Below are 14,002 nucleotides of genomic sequence, written 5' to 3' on the forward strand. Positions count from 1 at the left end.
TCTTGACGGAAGAAAAGATAGTCCTGTTGCAGTCCAAGATACGCAATGTTCTAAGGAGTCGCCGAGTGTCTCTTCTCTCGGCAATGAAGTTACTGGGTTCCATGGTGTCAACGTTCGACATGGTGGAGTATACCCAGTTCCATTCCAGGCTTCTGCAGATGTTGATCCTCTCCAGATGGGACTGGATTCCCAGTCAAATAAAGATGCAGATGATCAGGCTCACTCCGGAGGTGCGCCTGTCCCTGACTTGGTGGTTACAGAAGTCCCATCTCAGCAGGGGATGCCGTTTTGGATTTCGGATTGGGTCCTTCTAACAATGGATGCCTGCCTTCGGGGCTGGGGCGCTATGACAGGCCCACACGTCTTCCAGGGCCGGTGGACATCAGAGGAATCGGACCTGCCGATCAATATATTGGAACTTCGGGCAGTGTTCAAGGCGCTGCAGCAAACAAGACCGTTCCTGTCGGGGAAACCTGTGCAGGTTCAGTCAGACAATGCCACCACGGTGGCTTACCTAAATCGTCAGTGAGGAACTCGAAGCCAAGGGAGGTGTCCCGCATCCTGACTTGGGCAGAAGGCAATCTTCCGGCCATTTCGGCCGTCTTCATTCCGGGTGTGCTCAACTGGGAAGCAGATTTCCTCAGCCGCCACGATGTACACCCGGGGGAATGGTCTCTTCACCAGGATGTTCCAACTCCTGGTGGACAAGTGGGACCTTCCTGAAATAGACCCCATGGCCTCCAGACACAACCGCAAGCTGTGGGCGTACGGATCCCGAACAAGAGATGCAGGAGCTCTCCTGGTGGACGCTCTGTCGGCACGATGGAACTTCCAGTTCGCGTACCTGTTTCCTCCGTTCTCCCTACTGCCTTGAGTAATTCGAAAGTTCAGGCAGGAAGAAGGCAAGATCCTGCTAGTGGGCCCCTGCATGGCCCAGACGGAGTTGGTTTTCGGATCTTCAGTGTCTGTCCATCGACACTCCATTGCTGTTACCTCAGCGGCCGGACCTGTTGTCTCAGGGTCCTTGCCTCTACCCGAACCTGAGTCGGCTGTCTTTGACTGCGTGGCTCTTGAGACTTCCCTCTTGAGGTCCAAGGGTTTCTCTAGAGCGGTGGTGAATACCATGCTACGAGCTCGGAAGCCTGCTTCAGCTAGAATTTACCACAGGGTGTTGTGGCATACCTATTTTGAGTGGTGTCGCCCTAAAGGGTATGATCCTCACGAGTTTCAGATATCAAGAGTGTTGGCTTTCCTTCAGGCGGGCTTGGATCTAGGTCTACGCCTCGTCTCACTAAAGGTGCATGTTTCTGCCCTGTCGGTTTGGTTTCAACATAGGATTGCTACGCTGCCTGATATCCACACATTTATGCATGGTGTCCTTCGCATCCAGCCTCCCTGTGTCTATCCGGTAGCTCCATGGGATCTCGCTGGGGTCCTGAAGGTGCTCCAGGGTCCTCCATTTGAACATTTTGGGTTCCGTGGATTTTAAATGGCTTACGGCAAAGACAGTGTTTCTTTTGGCTATTGCTTCAGCCAGAAGGGTGTCGGATTTGGCGGCTCTTTCATGTCGTCCCCCATTTCTAATTTTTTATTTGGATAGGGCAGTACTTCGTACCCGTCCCGAATTCCTTCCTAAAGTAGTCTCTAGTTTCCACATTAACGAGGAAATTGTGGTTCCAGCCTTTAATTCATCGGAGATCTCGACTGGTGAGGCTTCTTTGGATGTGGTACGGGCTCTGCGGATTTACGTGGACCGTACCAGTTCTTTGAGAAAATCGGACTCTTTGTTTGTCCTATATGGATTTCATAGGAGGGGTTGGCCTGCCAATAAACAGACTTTGGCATGCTGGATTTGCATGGCGATCTCTGAGATGTACACTAATGAGGTCTTCCAGTGCCACCCTCTGTGAAGGCTCATTCTACAAGGTCTTTGGGGCCTTCGTGGGCAGCTCAACGTGGCACCTCTGCTGTACAGCTTTGCAAGGGGGCCACGTGGTCCTCTGTCCATACTTTGTCAGGAATTACGCCTTTGACACATTTGCTTCTCAGGATGCTTCCTTCGGGCGGCGGGTTCTCCTCTCGGCACAGGAGCGTCCCCTCCCTTGAAGGATACTGCTTTGGGACATCCCCAAGGTGTCCCTGTGGATCCCTAAGGACCCAGGAGTAGAAAACAGGAGATATGGTTAGAACTTATCTTTGTTATCTCTGTTTCTACAAAGTCCTTAGGGTCCACAGGGCGCCCGCCCTGACGCCCTGTGCTTCCGTAGGGTGTTGTTCTGGTCGCCAGTTTCTGTCTCCCTTTTCTATGAGAATGTGAATCTTGTGTGTTCCAGACTTTCTTCTTCCTTTTTCCTCTCTCCCGGCCTATGGCTTGATACTAAAACTGAGGTGCCTTGGCCTGGGGGCGGGGTATAGGAGGGGGCCCGTGCATCCTGGGATGGAAGTTTTTAACTGTGTGGTGCCCATGGCAGGAGCCAAGCCCTATACCCCAAGGTATCCCTGTGGACCTTAAGGACTTTGTAGAAACAGAGATAACAAAGGTAAGTTCTTACCATATCTCCTGTTATTTGTTTCTGTCGTTTGTATTGTGCATTAGGCCATATTTACCTACTCTCTTGGAAGTTGCGGGAGGCTCCTGAATTTTTTGGGGAGACCCCGCACCCCAGGAAGAGTATTTAGATCTTCTGCATCCCACACACTTCCTAGTGAAGTTGGGAGATAACTGCTGAGAATCGTGATATAGAAGGCGAAATGTGTAACTTAGCCCCACCCCCTCCTCGCGCTCCCGTGGGGCCTACTTACATGGGAACCAGGCCCTGCCCCCAAAAAGTGGCTACCTGTCTTTGTTCTCCGGGCATCTCCTGGGGAGCAGATTACAAAAGTCGGTAGTATGCATATGGCCTGATCCAGGGGCCTATTCATTAACACTAAATGGTCCGGTAACCATGCGGAAACGCTAGAGTCCACATATATTAGTTATTGGGCCATTGATCATCAGGGGTCCAAAAAGGATATTCAGTTTCAAGAACAAGCGCCTTCTTCAGATGGCGCTTGTTCTCGGATCCTAAAAACACATTTAAAAATGTTTTCTGCCTTTACTCCACACTGTCCTGACATTCTCCGCCTCAAAGAATGTTTAGCAGAGCTCCTCACAGTAACTGTATGGAGAAACGCGTGGGTTCAGTGTATCACATACAGCAGCAGCCAGTTAAATATTTTTTCTAGACAAGGGGCCTAGATTGCCAAATGGATAGTACAGCGCTGCAGGTTACTAAGCTATTCCTGAGTATGGTCACCATTTGGAAAGCCTCTGATTTTGGAGATTGTGATAATATCATTATTGAGGATATCCAAGAACATACAGGGTTAGTGCATGTGTTGACTTGTGTGTCTGCTGCCAGGTTCCCGTCTGTGCCCGCCGCATCTGCTCCACGCGAGACCACCTGTATATCCTGTCCAGTTATGACACGGAGGAAGACGTTACGCGCCGGTACAGCCGCTGTAAATCTTTGGGCGCTGAGAGGAAAGAGAAGGATGCGCAGGCCTGCGAGGACTGCCTGAGCCAGCTGCGACGTTGTGCCAGCGTCCCGGAGAGAGTGGCCAGGACCAAGGAACTGGTTACGCAGATGCCTCTACTGAGATACCAGAAGGAGTGCTTGTGGGAGGCGCTGGGCATGATTCAGAGGGCAGCAGAATCCAGCCGGAGGGAAGTCGCGCCGGCCGCCTCGGGCACAATGATCTGCTATAGGTGTTAAGCGGTAAATAAATTAATGTTCAGGCAAGGAAGGAAGGCAAGGTGTGGTTATTTACACTGAGGCGATGCACACTCAGAGCACTGTACATCGGGGCATTACCCGTCACTAGGCCTCACGCGTTTCATGGAGTTTGTGTGCCTGCATGCTTCCATATCACACGATGACTCCTGAGAAGCTGAGAGGATCTCCTCATGTGCCCATCCTTTGCATATGCACAAGCTGGCGGTGCCCGCTGCACATGCCCACTAGCCAGGTTATACCATAAGGCATGCAGCAATGGCAGAAACACTGCCGCTATATTATGTCACTCCTTGCAATGGCCATCTCTAACCCGTACCAGCACCTGAATGTTACAGGAGCCTCAGACTGGTGCCACAGATATGAGACCCTGTTCTGCGTGGTATGGGTACAGGTCATGCAAATGGGCAGGGGGATGGGGATGCACCAAACTGAATCCTGCTAGGAACATTCATGTCCCTTATATGTTTGTACCTTTCAAAATACACATAAATCATAACAGAGCGTGGTGCAAAATAAATGACTCTCTTATGTTGCCCAGGAAAGGAGCCTCATTCCCCTACGCCACAAATTGCCCCTGTTCTCCTACGCCACAAATTACCCGTCTTCTCCTCCGCCACAAATTGCCCCTGTTCTCCTACGCCACAAATTGCCCCTGTTCTCCTACGCCACAAATTACCCCTGTTCTCCTCCGCCACAAATTGCCCCTGTTCTCCTACGCCACAAATTGCCCCTGTTCTCCTACGCCACAAATTGCCCCTGTTCTCCTACGCCACAAATGACTGCACCATCAATACTTGCCGGCTAGAGGCAGATTCTCCGTCAGAATATGGCCTCCAATGTTGGCGATTACGCAGCCAGTTCTGTGACGCTGCCGCCACACGCCCAGAAGTCGGACCGTCGCCATACGTCTGCACAGCCACCTCCCAGTCACCGGCCAGGAACACCCAGCACGTTTCCAGTAGACTTCTGATGCCGTGCGTGTCATTCGGTACTGCCCCTCTCTGTGCGCACACCGCGGGACTCAAGCGAAGTGCAACTTTTAGCGACTTGAACGCACTCGCAGTTGAAAAGTAACAACCAATGGCGCGAATATCGTCAGTGCGTGAGACTCTGTACCAGCTGCCCCGGTGTCTCTGTGAATGCTTATTACATGTACAGTGAGTTGCCGGACTTTTTTTGTCAGTATTCTCCCAGACGTGCGCAATTTGCCAGTGTGTTCCTTTAATTGCATTGCAGCGTCCCGCACCTGTATCAGTAGCTGGCTCCATGTGCGCTCCGCACCCACAGGTAACAGGACGGTCTGGCACTGACCAAGTCACTATGGCGGATGTACCTGGTGTGTTTTCATACATCGCATGCCAAGAGTGCGCAACTGCACGTGACGCAGAGTTGTTCTCAACTCTGGCAATAGTTACGTAACTAGGAGGTAGCAAGGTGTTCGCACTTAGGCCCTCATTCAGAGCCGCTTGCAAAAAACGAGCGCTCGCTCTTAATGAGGGCGACCGCATTTATTTTTTTAAAAGCCGGCCTCCTGGCCGCTCGCTAAGCTGTGGTTGACCACCCACAGCTTTTGCGAGTGGCCAGGTGATGGTCGCGATGGTCACGCATGCGCAATGCACAAATATCGACCCGCTTGCGAGCGCATAGTGCTTGCGAGCGTGTCTGGATGAGATGGAATTGCGGACAGCGCAGAGATGTGCATATGACGTATCCTTTGCGCCGGGGATCGGGCTGGTATAAGTGCGTACTGATAAAAATTACACCTGCCGTCTTAGCACACGCTGGAACAGAATAGCGCCGCAGCTAGAGTGCGCTTCAGTAGGCTGAGAATCCGTCACGGCATTCGCATAAAGACACCGATGCTCCGCCGCTGCATCTGCTCGCGCCTATGAATCAGGCCCCAAATGTTTAGACATGGCCGCTCGGGCCGCAGAGATCCGCGCTACTGCTATATGTGCGAATGTGCGCATTTAGTCCCGTGAACGCAATTCAGAAGCAAATATGGTCGTCCTGCGCTCATCTCAGCATTTGACTCCTCTCTACATTCGTATCCTCTCTGTTGTGACGCTGGGGGCTGGTTTGCTGCTGCCCCCATTAAAGTTACAATAAGCTCTGCATGGCGCCATGTTACCCGCATCAGATAATAATTACAGTAACATCAACCAAGGGGACAAACCATCGCAATAGGGGAGAGGGCCACGGAAAGCCGAAACGCATACACAGAAAGAACCACACGTGACATAAAGAAATATATAAGTGGTCTAATAAAATCAATGTGTAATAGTTAACGCGCACATGGGAGCTCAGCAGATATAAGCGGACGGGATATAGACGAGAGAGAGCAGGAAAACTGAAAACCGGGAACAGTTCCAAGGCAGCAGCAGGGAAGCTAAGGCCGGGTACACATCAGGCGATATATTGGACGATAAATCATTCCGACGCGGATCGGAACAATAGATCACCCATATTGCACGCTCACGTGCGTCATCAGCGACATCGCCCCATCTGATGGGACAGAGGCCCTGATTCAGAGCCAGACGCTCTGAGAGAGCGCTCGCTGTGAATCAGGGCCTGCCTTCCTGATTTTAGAGTGGCTTCCTGGCCGCTCGCATAGCTGTGGGTTACCACCCACAGCTATAGCGAGCGGCCAAAAAGATGGTCGCGATGGTCAAGACCCTTCTGGTAGGGTCTCGTCTGCCGCAAGCCCTGGAGTGCTTTTGGCTCCGTCTGGCCAGCCACGCCCCCAGCACACCCACCAAAGGGGGCGTGCTGTCTCTCACCATCGACTGCACGCCCCCTTTGTAGCGAGACACATAGCGACGGCTTGCCCATCGCTATCAGGGTCTCGCGCACGACGGAGCCGGGTCCGTCGTGCGCATGCGCACTGGCCCAACATCGACCCACTTGCGAGCGCTCAGCATCAGGCCCACTGTCGCTGACCACGGCATGCAGGTGGATGGGGATAGACGGGTATATTGTGCGGTCGTACACCGGATCGTGTAGTGTGTAAGAGAGGAACGCAACTAACCAAATGGATTAGCGCCTAGGTTTTATCCTGGCCCCAGGCTCTCTTTACCAAAACCGTGCTCATGGGAGGCCGCGGCCCATTTAGGAAACCTGACGGCTGCAAATCGATTAGAAAAAAGTCCCTGAGAGGGGAAGGTGACCCCTGCAAACTACCCTCAGGTGTATTTCTCTGTACATGGCGGAGGATCAGGTCTTCATAGCGTAATAATGCCAGGCCTGGACGATAGCGGCAGACCCCAGATGACACCAGCCCGCCTGTCACCTCCATGGTAGAGAGTACTCAGCAGCCCATAGGGCTCACCACTTACATCTAAGCACATACATGCGGCACTGGGCATGACAGAGGGGGAGAGGGATCAGGCCTTGGAGAGTGATAAAGTGGGGGAAGTTGTCCAAAACAACCAATCAGCGTTTAGCTGTCATTTATCTAGCACAGTCTTTGAAATGACCGTTAGGAGATGATTGATTGGCCGCTTTGGGTAACTGCACCAGTTTATCTCTCTCCAAGTCTTGACACATCTCCCCCTATATAGGAACATTACAGGACACAGATCACCCTGTAACCCATCCCTACCTCACCCACTCACAGTTATAACCGGCCCCCAACTGCCACCTGCCACCTGCAGGTCGGGTGAGGCGGATATAACCTACGCTGTGGGTCATCCTTGGGGGACACAAGTCGCCCCTCATGGTCCCTGAACAGGTTATGTTTCCCAATGTGGATCTTTTGAAATGTGCCTGTCAGCAACAAAGGCACCTGTCCACCAGCTAGGGAACCGGGCAAATCTGGAAAACATGAACTGCTAGGGGTCCTTGGGTGCCATCACTGATATATATCACCATGTAGCAGGTATATATATGGGGGAAAGGGGGGAGGGGGGGGGTTTCTATGCGATGATTTGAAATCCTCTTAGAATGCAGCGACCTCATATCAACTGCTCATTTGCCGTGAGACCACCAGAGGACGGACCCTGCATCGTACAGTGAGACTGAGTATGCACTGCCTTATACACTTACTATATGTACCGATAATGGCCACACTGCACTGTATATTAGTACTGAGTATACCCTGATAATGATCACAGTATAATAATACTGAGTATACGCTGATAATGGTCACACCGCTCTGTATAATAATACTGAGTATACACTGATAATGGTCACACCGCTCTGTATAATAATACTGAGTATACACTGATAATGGTCACACTGCTCTGTATAATAATACTGAGTATACGCTGATAATGGTCATACCGCTCTGTATAATAATACTGAGTATACACTGATAATGGTCACACCGCTCTGTATAATAATACTGAGTATACACTGATAATGGTCACACCGCTCTGTGTAATAATACTGAGTATACACTGATAATGGTCACACTGCTCTGTATAATAATACTGAGTATACACTGATAATGGTCACACCGCTCTGTATAATAATACTGAGTATACACTGATAATGGTCACACCGCTCTGTATAATAATACTGAGTATACACTGATAATGGTTACACCGCTCTGTGTAATAATACTGAGTATACACTGATAATGGTCACACTGCTCTGTATAATAATACTGAGTATACACTGATAATGGTCACACCGCTCTGTATAATAATACTGAGTATACACTGATAATGATCACACCGCTCTGTATAATAATACTGAGTATAATACTGAGTATACACTGATAATAGTCACACCGCTCTGTGTAATAATACTGAGTATACACTGATAATGATCACACTGCCCTGTATAATAATACTGAGTATACACTGATAATGGTCACACCGCTCTGTATAATAATACTGACTATACGCTGATAATGGTCACACTGCTCTGTATAATAATACTGAGTATACACTGATAATGGTCACACCGCTCTGTATAATAATACTGAGTATACACTGATAATGGTCACACCGCTCTGTATAATAATACTGAGTATACGCTGATAATGGTCACACCGCTCTGTATAATAATACTGAGTATACACTGATAATGGTCACACCGCTCTGTATAATAATACTGAGTATACACTGATAATGGTCACACCGCTCTGTATAATAATACTGAGTATACGCTGATAATGGTCACACCGCTCTGTATAATAATACTGAGTATACACTGATAATGGTCACACCGCTCTGTATAATAATACTGAGTATACACTGATAATGGTCACACCGCTCTGTGTAATAACACTGAGTATACACTGATAATGGTCACACCGCTCTGTATAATAATACTGAGTGTACACTGATAATGGTCACACCGCTCTGTATAATAATACTGAGTATACACTGATAATGGTCACACCGCTCTGTATAATAATACTGAGTGTACGCTGATAATGGTCACACCGCTCTGTATAATAATACTGAGTATACGCTGATAATGGTCACACTGCTCTGTATAATAATACTGAGTATATACTGATAATGGTCACACCGCTCTGTGTTATAATACTGAGTATACACTGATAATGGTCACACCGCTCTGTATAATAATACTGAGTATACACTGATAATGGTCACACCGCTCTGTATAATAACACTGAGTATATGCTGATAATGGTCACACTGCACTGTATAATAATACTGTGTATACACTGATAATGGTCACACCGCTCTGTATAATAATACTGAGTATACACTGATAATGGTCACACCGCTCTGTATAATAATACTGAGTATACGCTGATAATGGTCACACCGCTCTATATGACAATACTGAGTATACACTGATAATGGTCACACCGCTCTGTATAATAATACTGAGTATACACTGATAATGGTCACACTGCTCTGTATAATAATACTGAGTATACACTGATAATGGTCACACTGCTCTGTATAATAATACTGAGAATACGCTGATAATGGTCACACCGCTCTGTATAATAATACTGAGTATACAATGATAATGGTCACACTGCTCTGTATAATAATACTGAGTATACGCTGATAATGGTCACACTGCTCTGTATAATAATACTGAGTATACACTGATAATGGTCACACTGCTCTGTATAATAATACTGAGTATACGCTGATAATGGTCACACTGCTCTGTATAATAATACTGAGTATACGCTGATAATGGTCACACTGCTCTGTATAATAATACTGAGTATACGCTGATAATGGTCACACCGCTCTGTATAATAATACTGAGTATAGACTGATAATGGTCACACTGCTCTGTATAATAATACTGAGTATACGCTGATAATGGTCACACCGCTCTGTATAATAATACTGAGTATAGACTGATAATGGTCACACTGCTCTGTATAATAATACTGAGTATACACTGATAATACCCTCCCCGCCTTCCTGTGCAGAGGACAGAGCATCTACCTCTCTACAACAAAGACCAATTTCTACATTCACTTCTCCTGAGACTGCTGCATCACACCTAAACCAGATTCTTGTAAAATGCCCTCGATGAAGTAGCTCCAGCTACCCATCACACTCCGCGTAGACTTAGACATCAACCGTGGCATTCTAACTTAACAAGGCATCTACAAAAACTCTCACGTAAAGTCAGTGGCGAAAGTCTCGCACTCCACGTGACTTCCTCACATATAAGTCTATCTACAACTCTTATCGTACTGCTCTGGACACTGCCAAACAAACATATTTCCAATCTCTTATCTCTGCTCAAGCCTCTAACCCCAAGCGACTTTTTAATACATTTAAACTGCTTCTTACCCATCCCTCACCCAAGCCACCTGCTACTATCAGTGCGCATGATCTTGCTTCCTATTTTAGGGACAAGTTTGATAATATCCGAAATGAAATGGTATGCTCTTCCTCAGCTAGTTACCTGCTCAATTCCCTACCTGAACCCTCTGGCACATTCTCTTCATTTGACCCCACAAACGAAGATGAAGTATCTACACTTTTCTCATCCTCCTAATCTACTACCTCTCCTCTAGATCCTATACCCTCACAAATCAGTAAAGCTCTGTCTCCTGTGCTCATCCCAACCCTAACTAAAATCTGTAATCTCTCTCTTTCTACTGGCATCTTTCCATCACTGTTCAAGCATGCAGTGATTACTCCCATTCTGAAAAAAACTAAATTCTGACCCTAACACTCTCAAATTACCGTCCTATCTCCCAGCTCCCATGCCCCTCCAAGCTACTTGAGACTTGCCTAAACCCACCTCACTCACTTTCTTAACACCCACAACTTATTGGACCCACTTCAGTCTGGCTTCCGTTCCCAACACTCCACAGAGACAGCACTGACTAAGGTCGTAAATGATCTGGTCACTGCCAAGGCTAAAGGCCATTACTCACTCCTAATTCTTCTAGATCTCTCTGCTGCTTTTGACACTGTTGACCACTCTCTTCTCGTACAAACATTACAATCCCTAGGTCTTAAGGACACAGCCCTTTCTTGGTTCTCTTCCTACCTGTCTGATCGCTCTTTTACTGTTCGTTTTTCTGATTCTGTCTCCTCTTCGCTACCTCTATCAGTTGGAGTACCGCAAGGCTCTGTCTTAGGTCCTCTGCTATTCTCAATCTATACCACCTCTCTTGGTAAACTAATCCGCTCTTTTGGATTTCAGTACTATCTGTATGCGGATGATACTCAAATCTACCTTCAGTATCTTCCCCAGATTTATCTCCATCTGTATTAGTCCGTGTCACTGAATGTCTTTCTGCCATTTCATCTTGGATGTCATCTCGCTACCTGAAACTTAATATTTCTAAAACAGAATTAATTATATTTCCACCAGCCAATAACAGTTACCAACCTGATCTCTCTATTACTGTTGATAACTCAACAATCCACCCCACCCCACAAGCTCGCTGCCTTGGTGTCATCCTTGATTCTGAACTGTCCTTTGTTCCCCACATTCAATCTGTCTCAAAATCCTGTTACATACATCTAAAAAACATATCCAAAATTCGACCATATCTCACACAAGACACTGCAAAAACTCCAATCCATGCACTCATTATTTCCCGCTTTGACTATTGCAATAGCCTCCTTACTGGTCTTCCCAAAAACAGGCTATTGCCATTACAATCCATTATGAATGCAGCTGCGAGGCTTATCTTCCTCACCAAACGTTCATCGTCTGCTGCCCCGCTCTGTCAGTCCCTCCATTGGTTGCCGGTTTTCTACCGTATTCAATACAAAATACTGTTACTCACACATAAGGCCATTAACCGAATTACACCAACATACATCTCTTCACTCATCTCAAAATATCTCCCAACCCGACCTCTCCGCTCAGCACAAGATCTGCGTCTCTCATCCCCGCGCATTACATGCTCCCATTCACGGTTACAGGACTTTCTTCGGGCTGCACCCACTCTATGGAATGCCTTACCACACACAATAAGACTTACCTCTACTCTTCAATCCTTCAAGCGTTCCCTGAAAACTCACCTCTTCAGACAAGCTTATCAGATTCCAGAACCGACCACATAACCTTCATAGCTTCCATGTCTTATCACATCCCCTCTCACAGTCCACACATAACCTCACATATTGTCTTTCTTTCACATACTCCTGACATTTTGCCGACATTCCTGTGTGACTGGATCATGCAGCCCAAGAAACTCTGCATTCTGGCCAGACCAAATTGCAATATATATAGCACCTATCCTTGTGTATCAATGCCTGTTTCCCTATAGATTGTAAGCTTGCAAGCAGGGCCTTCCTACCTATATATCTGTCTGTTATTACCCTGTTTTGTTCTATCAATGTTTCCAATTGTAAAGCGCAACGGAATATGCTGCGCAATACAAGAAACTGTTAATAAATAAATAAATAAAACCTGTCTGACTAGGGGGTCTAGTTACTAAGCAGTGTTAGGAGACAGGTTGAAAAGTGATAAGGTGCCAGCCAATCAGCTCCCAACTGTCATTTTTCAAACCTGTGAGATGACAGGAGCTGATTGGCTAGTACTTTATCACTTTCTTATCACTTTTCACTCCTAACACTGCTTAGTAAATAGACCCCAAATCTGGTCAGTCGGGAGGTATGATCAACCTTCTGGGTTAGGCTGTAATCACGACATTGTTCAATAAAAATTAGGCTTTCCTATTACTTTTTTTGTATCAGTTGTAAAATACATAGAAAAATGCCATTTGCAGGCTTTACAGAAAAGACTGTACCCGTCTCTCCCATTCTCTGTAGGACAACGATGGAGTTTGCCTCCGGCTACCGTGACGCCATGGTGGAGTATTCGGAGCTACTGTTCAGCTGGTACCAGCGTTACCTGATAGATTGTTTTGGTAGAATGGACGGAAGCGTGTTGAACCGCCAGCGGGTGCGCAGGCTGAAGGCGCTTCCCCGTGAAACGAGCTGTTGGTTCCTCCATGTCCTACGTAACGACAACATCGGTCTGCAGCCCAGGAACCCCGAGCTGCAGAACACAGACGACTTCTACGGCGAAGACGTCCTGCGCCTCAATGACCTGGAAAAATACGTCAGTCTCGTGGATCTGGACGGACTTCCCGACGGAAAGACCAGCAAAGGAGCACAGGTGCCAGGTGGGTGTGATCAGGGTCACCTTTCTCCCAGGGGTCTGCTTCCCACAGGAAATGAGAAATAGACCCTTTTGGGCTCAGATGTAGTTAGGTTTTATGGGATCACAGGGGAAGGACCATCCGAGAGCACAGTTATATTATATACGGATGGTCCTGTCATTTGTGCTCATGATCTCAGATTGTACATTTTTTCGCTAGGAATGAAGGATCCTTAGTGCAGGTGTAGTAGGAAGTTATAATGCTTGGATGGCTATTCTCTTAGGGGCTTACTCATTATCCCTGAGGGGCTCATCCATTATTAAGGGCGCAATGTGGCTGTCGCATATTCAGCAAACTCTGGGCCTAATTCAGACCCGCTCGCAAGCGCTGAGCGATCGCAAGTGGGTCGATGTTGCCCAAGTGCGCATGCGTCATTATGGGTCTCGCACCAAAGGGGGCGTGCTGTTGATGGTGAGTGACAGCACGCCCCCTTTGGTGGGCGTGCCGGGGGCGTGGCTGCCCAGACGGAGGCGTTCCCATGGGAACGCCTACCGTCTGGGGCCGGCCCCACTGACATCACTAGTGATGTCAGTGGGAGTGATTTTGGCTCTGATAGAGCCAAAATCACTCCAGGGCTTGCGGCCACGAGACCCTACCGCAAGGGTTTCGTCGCAAGCCCGATGGTCTTGACCATCGCGAC

At 47.9% G+C, this 14,002-nt stretch overlaps 2 protein-coding genes across 2 annotated transcripts in view; both read left to right on the forward strand.

Annotated features, from left to right (window-relative positions):
- The window catches only part of FBXO24 (F-box protein 24), a 105,038-nt gene extending 101,283 nt beyond the window's left edge, over positions 1 to 3,755 (forward strand). The window contains exon 11 of the mRNA XM_088463896.1: positions 3,402 to 3,755. Coding sequence (XP_088320022.1) covers positions 3,402 to 3,755 — 354 coding nt within the window. The remainder of the gene's footprint in view (positions 1 to 3,401) is intronic.
- ZMYND15 (zinc finger MYND-type containing 15) overlaps positions 1 to 14,002 on the forward strand; it is a 47,044-nt gene that overhangs the window by 9,586 nt on the left and 23,456 nt on the right. The window contains exon 2 of the mRNA XM_088463906.1: positions 12,971 to 13,326. Coding sequence (XP_088320032.1) covers positions 12,978 to 13,326 — 349 coding nt within the window. The 5' untranslated portion in view covers positions 12,971 to 12,977. The remainder of the gene's footprint in view (positions 1 to 12,970; positions 13,327 to 14,002) is intronic.

The sequence above is a fragment of the Taudactylus pleione genome, unplaced genomic scaffold (assembly GCF_031769625.1).
Source record: "Taudactylus pleione unplaced genomic scaffold, aTauple2 ptg001495l, whole genome shotgun sequence".
Classification (NCBI taxonomy): domain Eukaryota; kingdom Metazoa; phylum Chordata; class Amphibia; order Anura; family Myobatrachidae; genus Taudactylus; species Taudactylus pleione.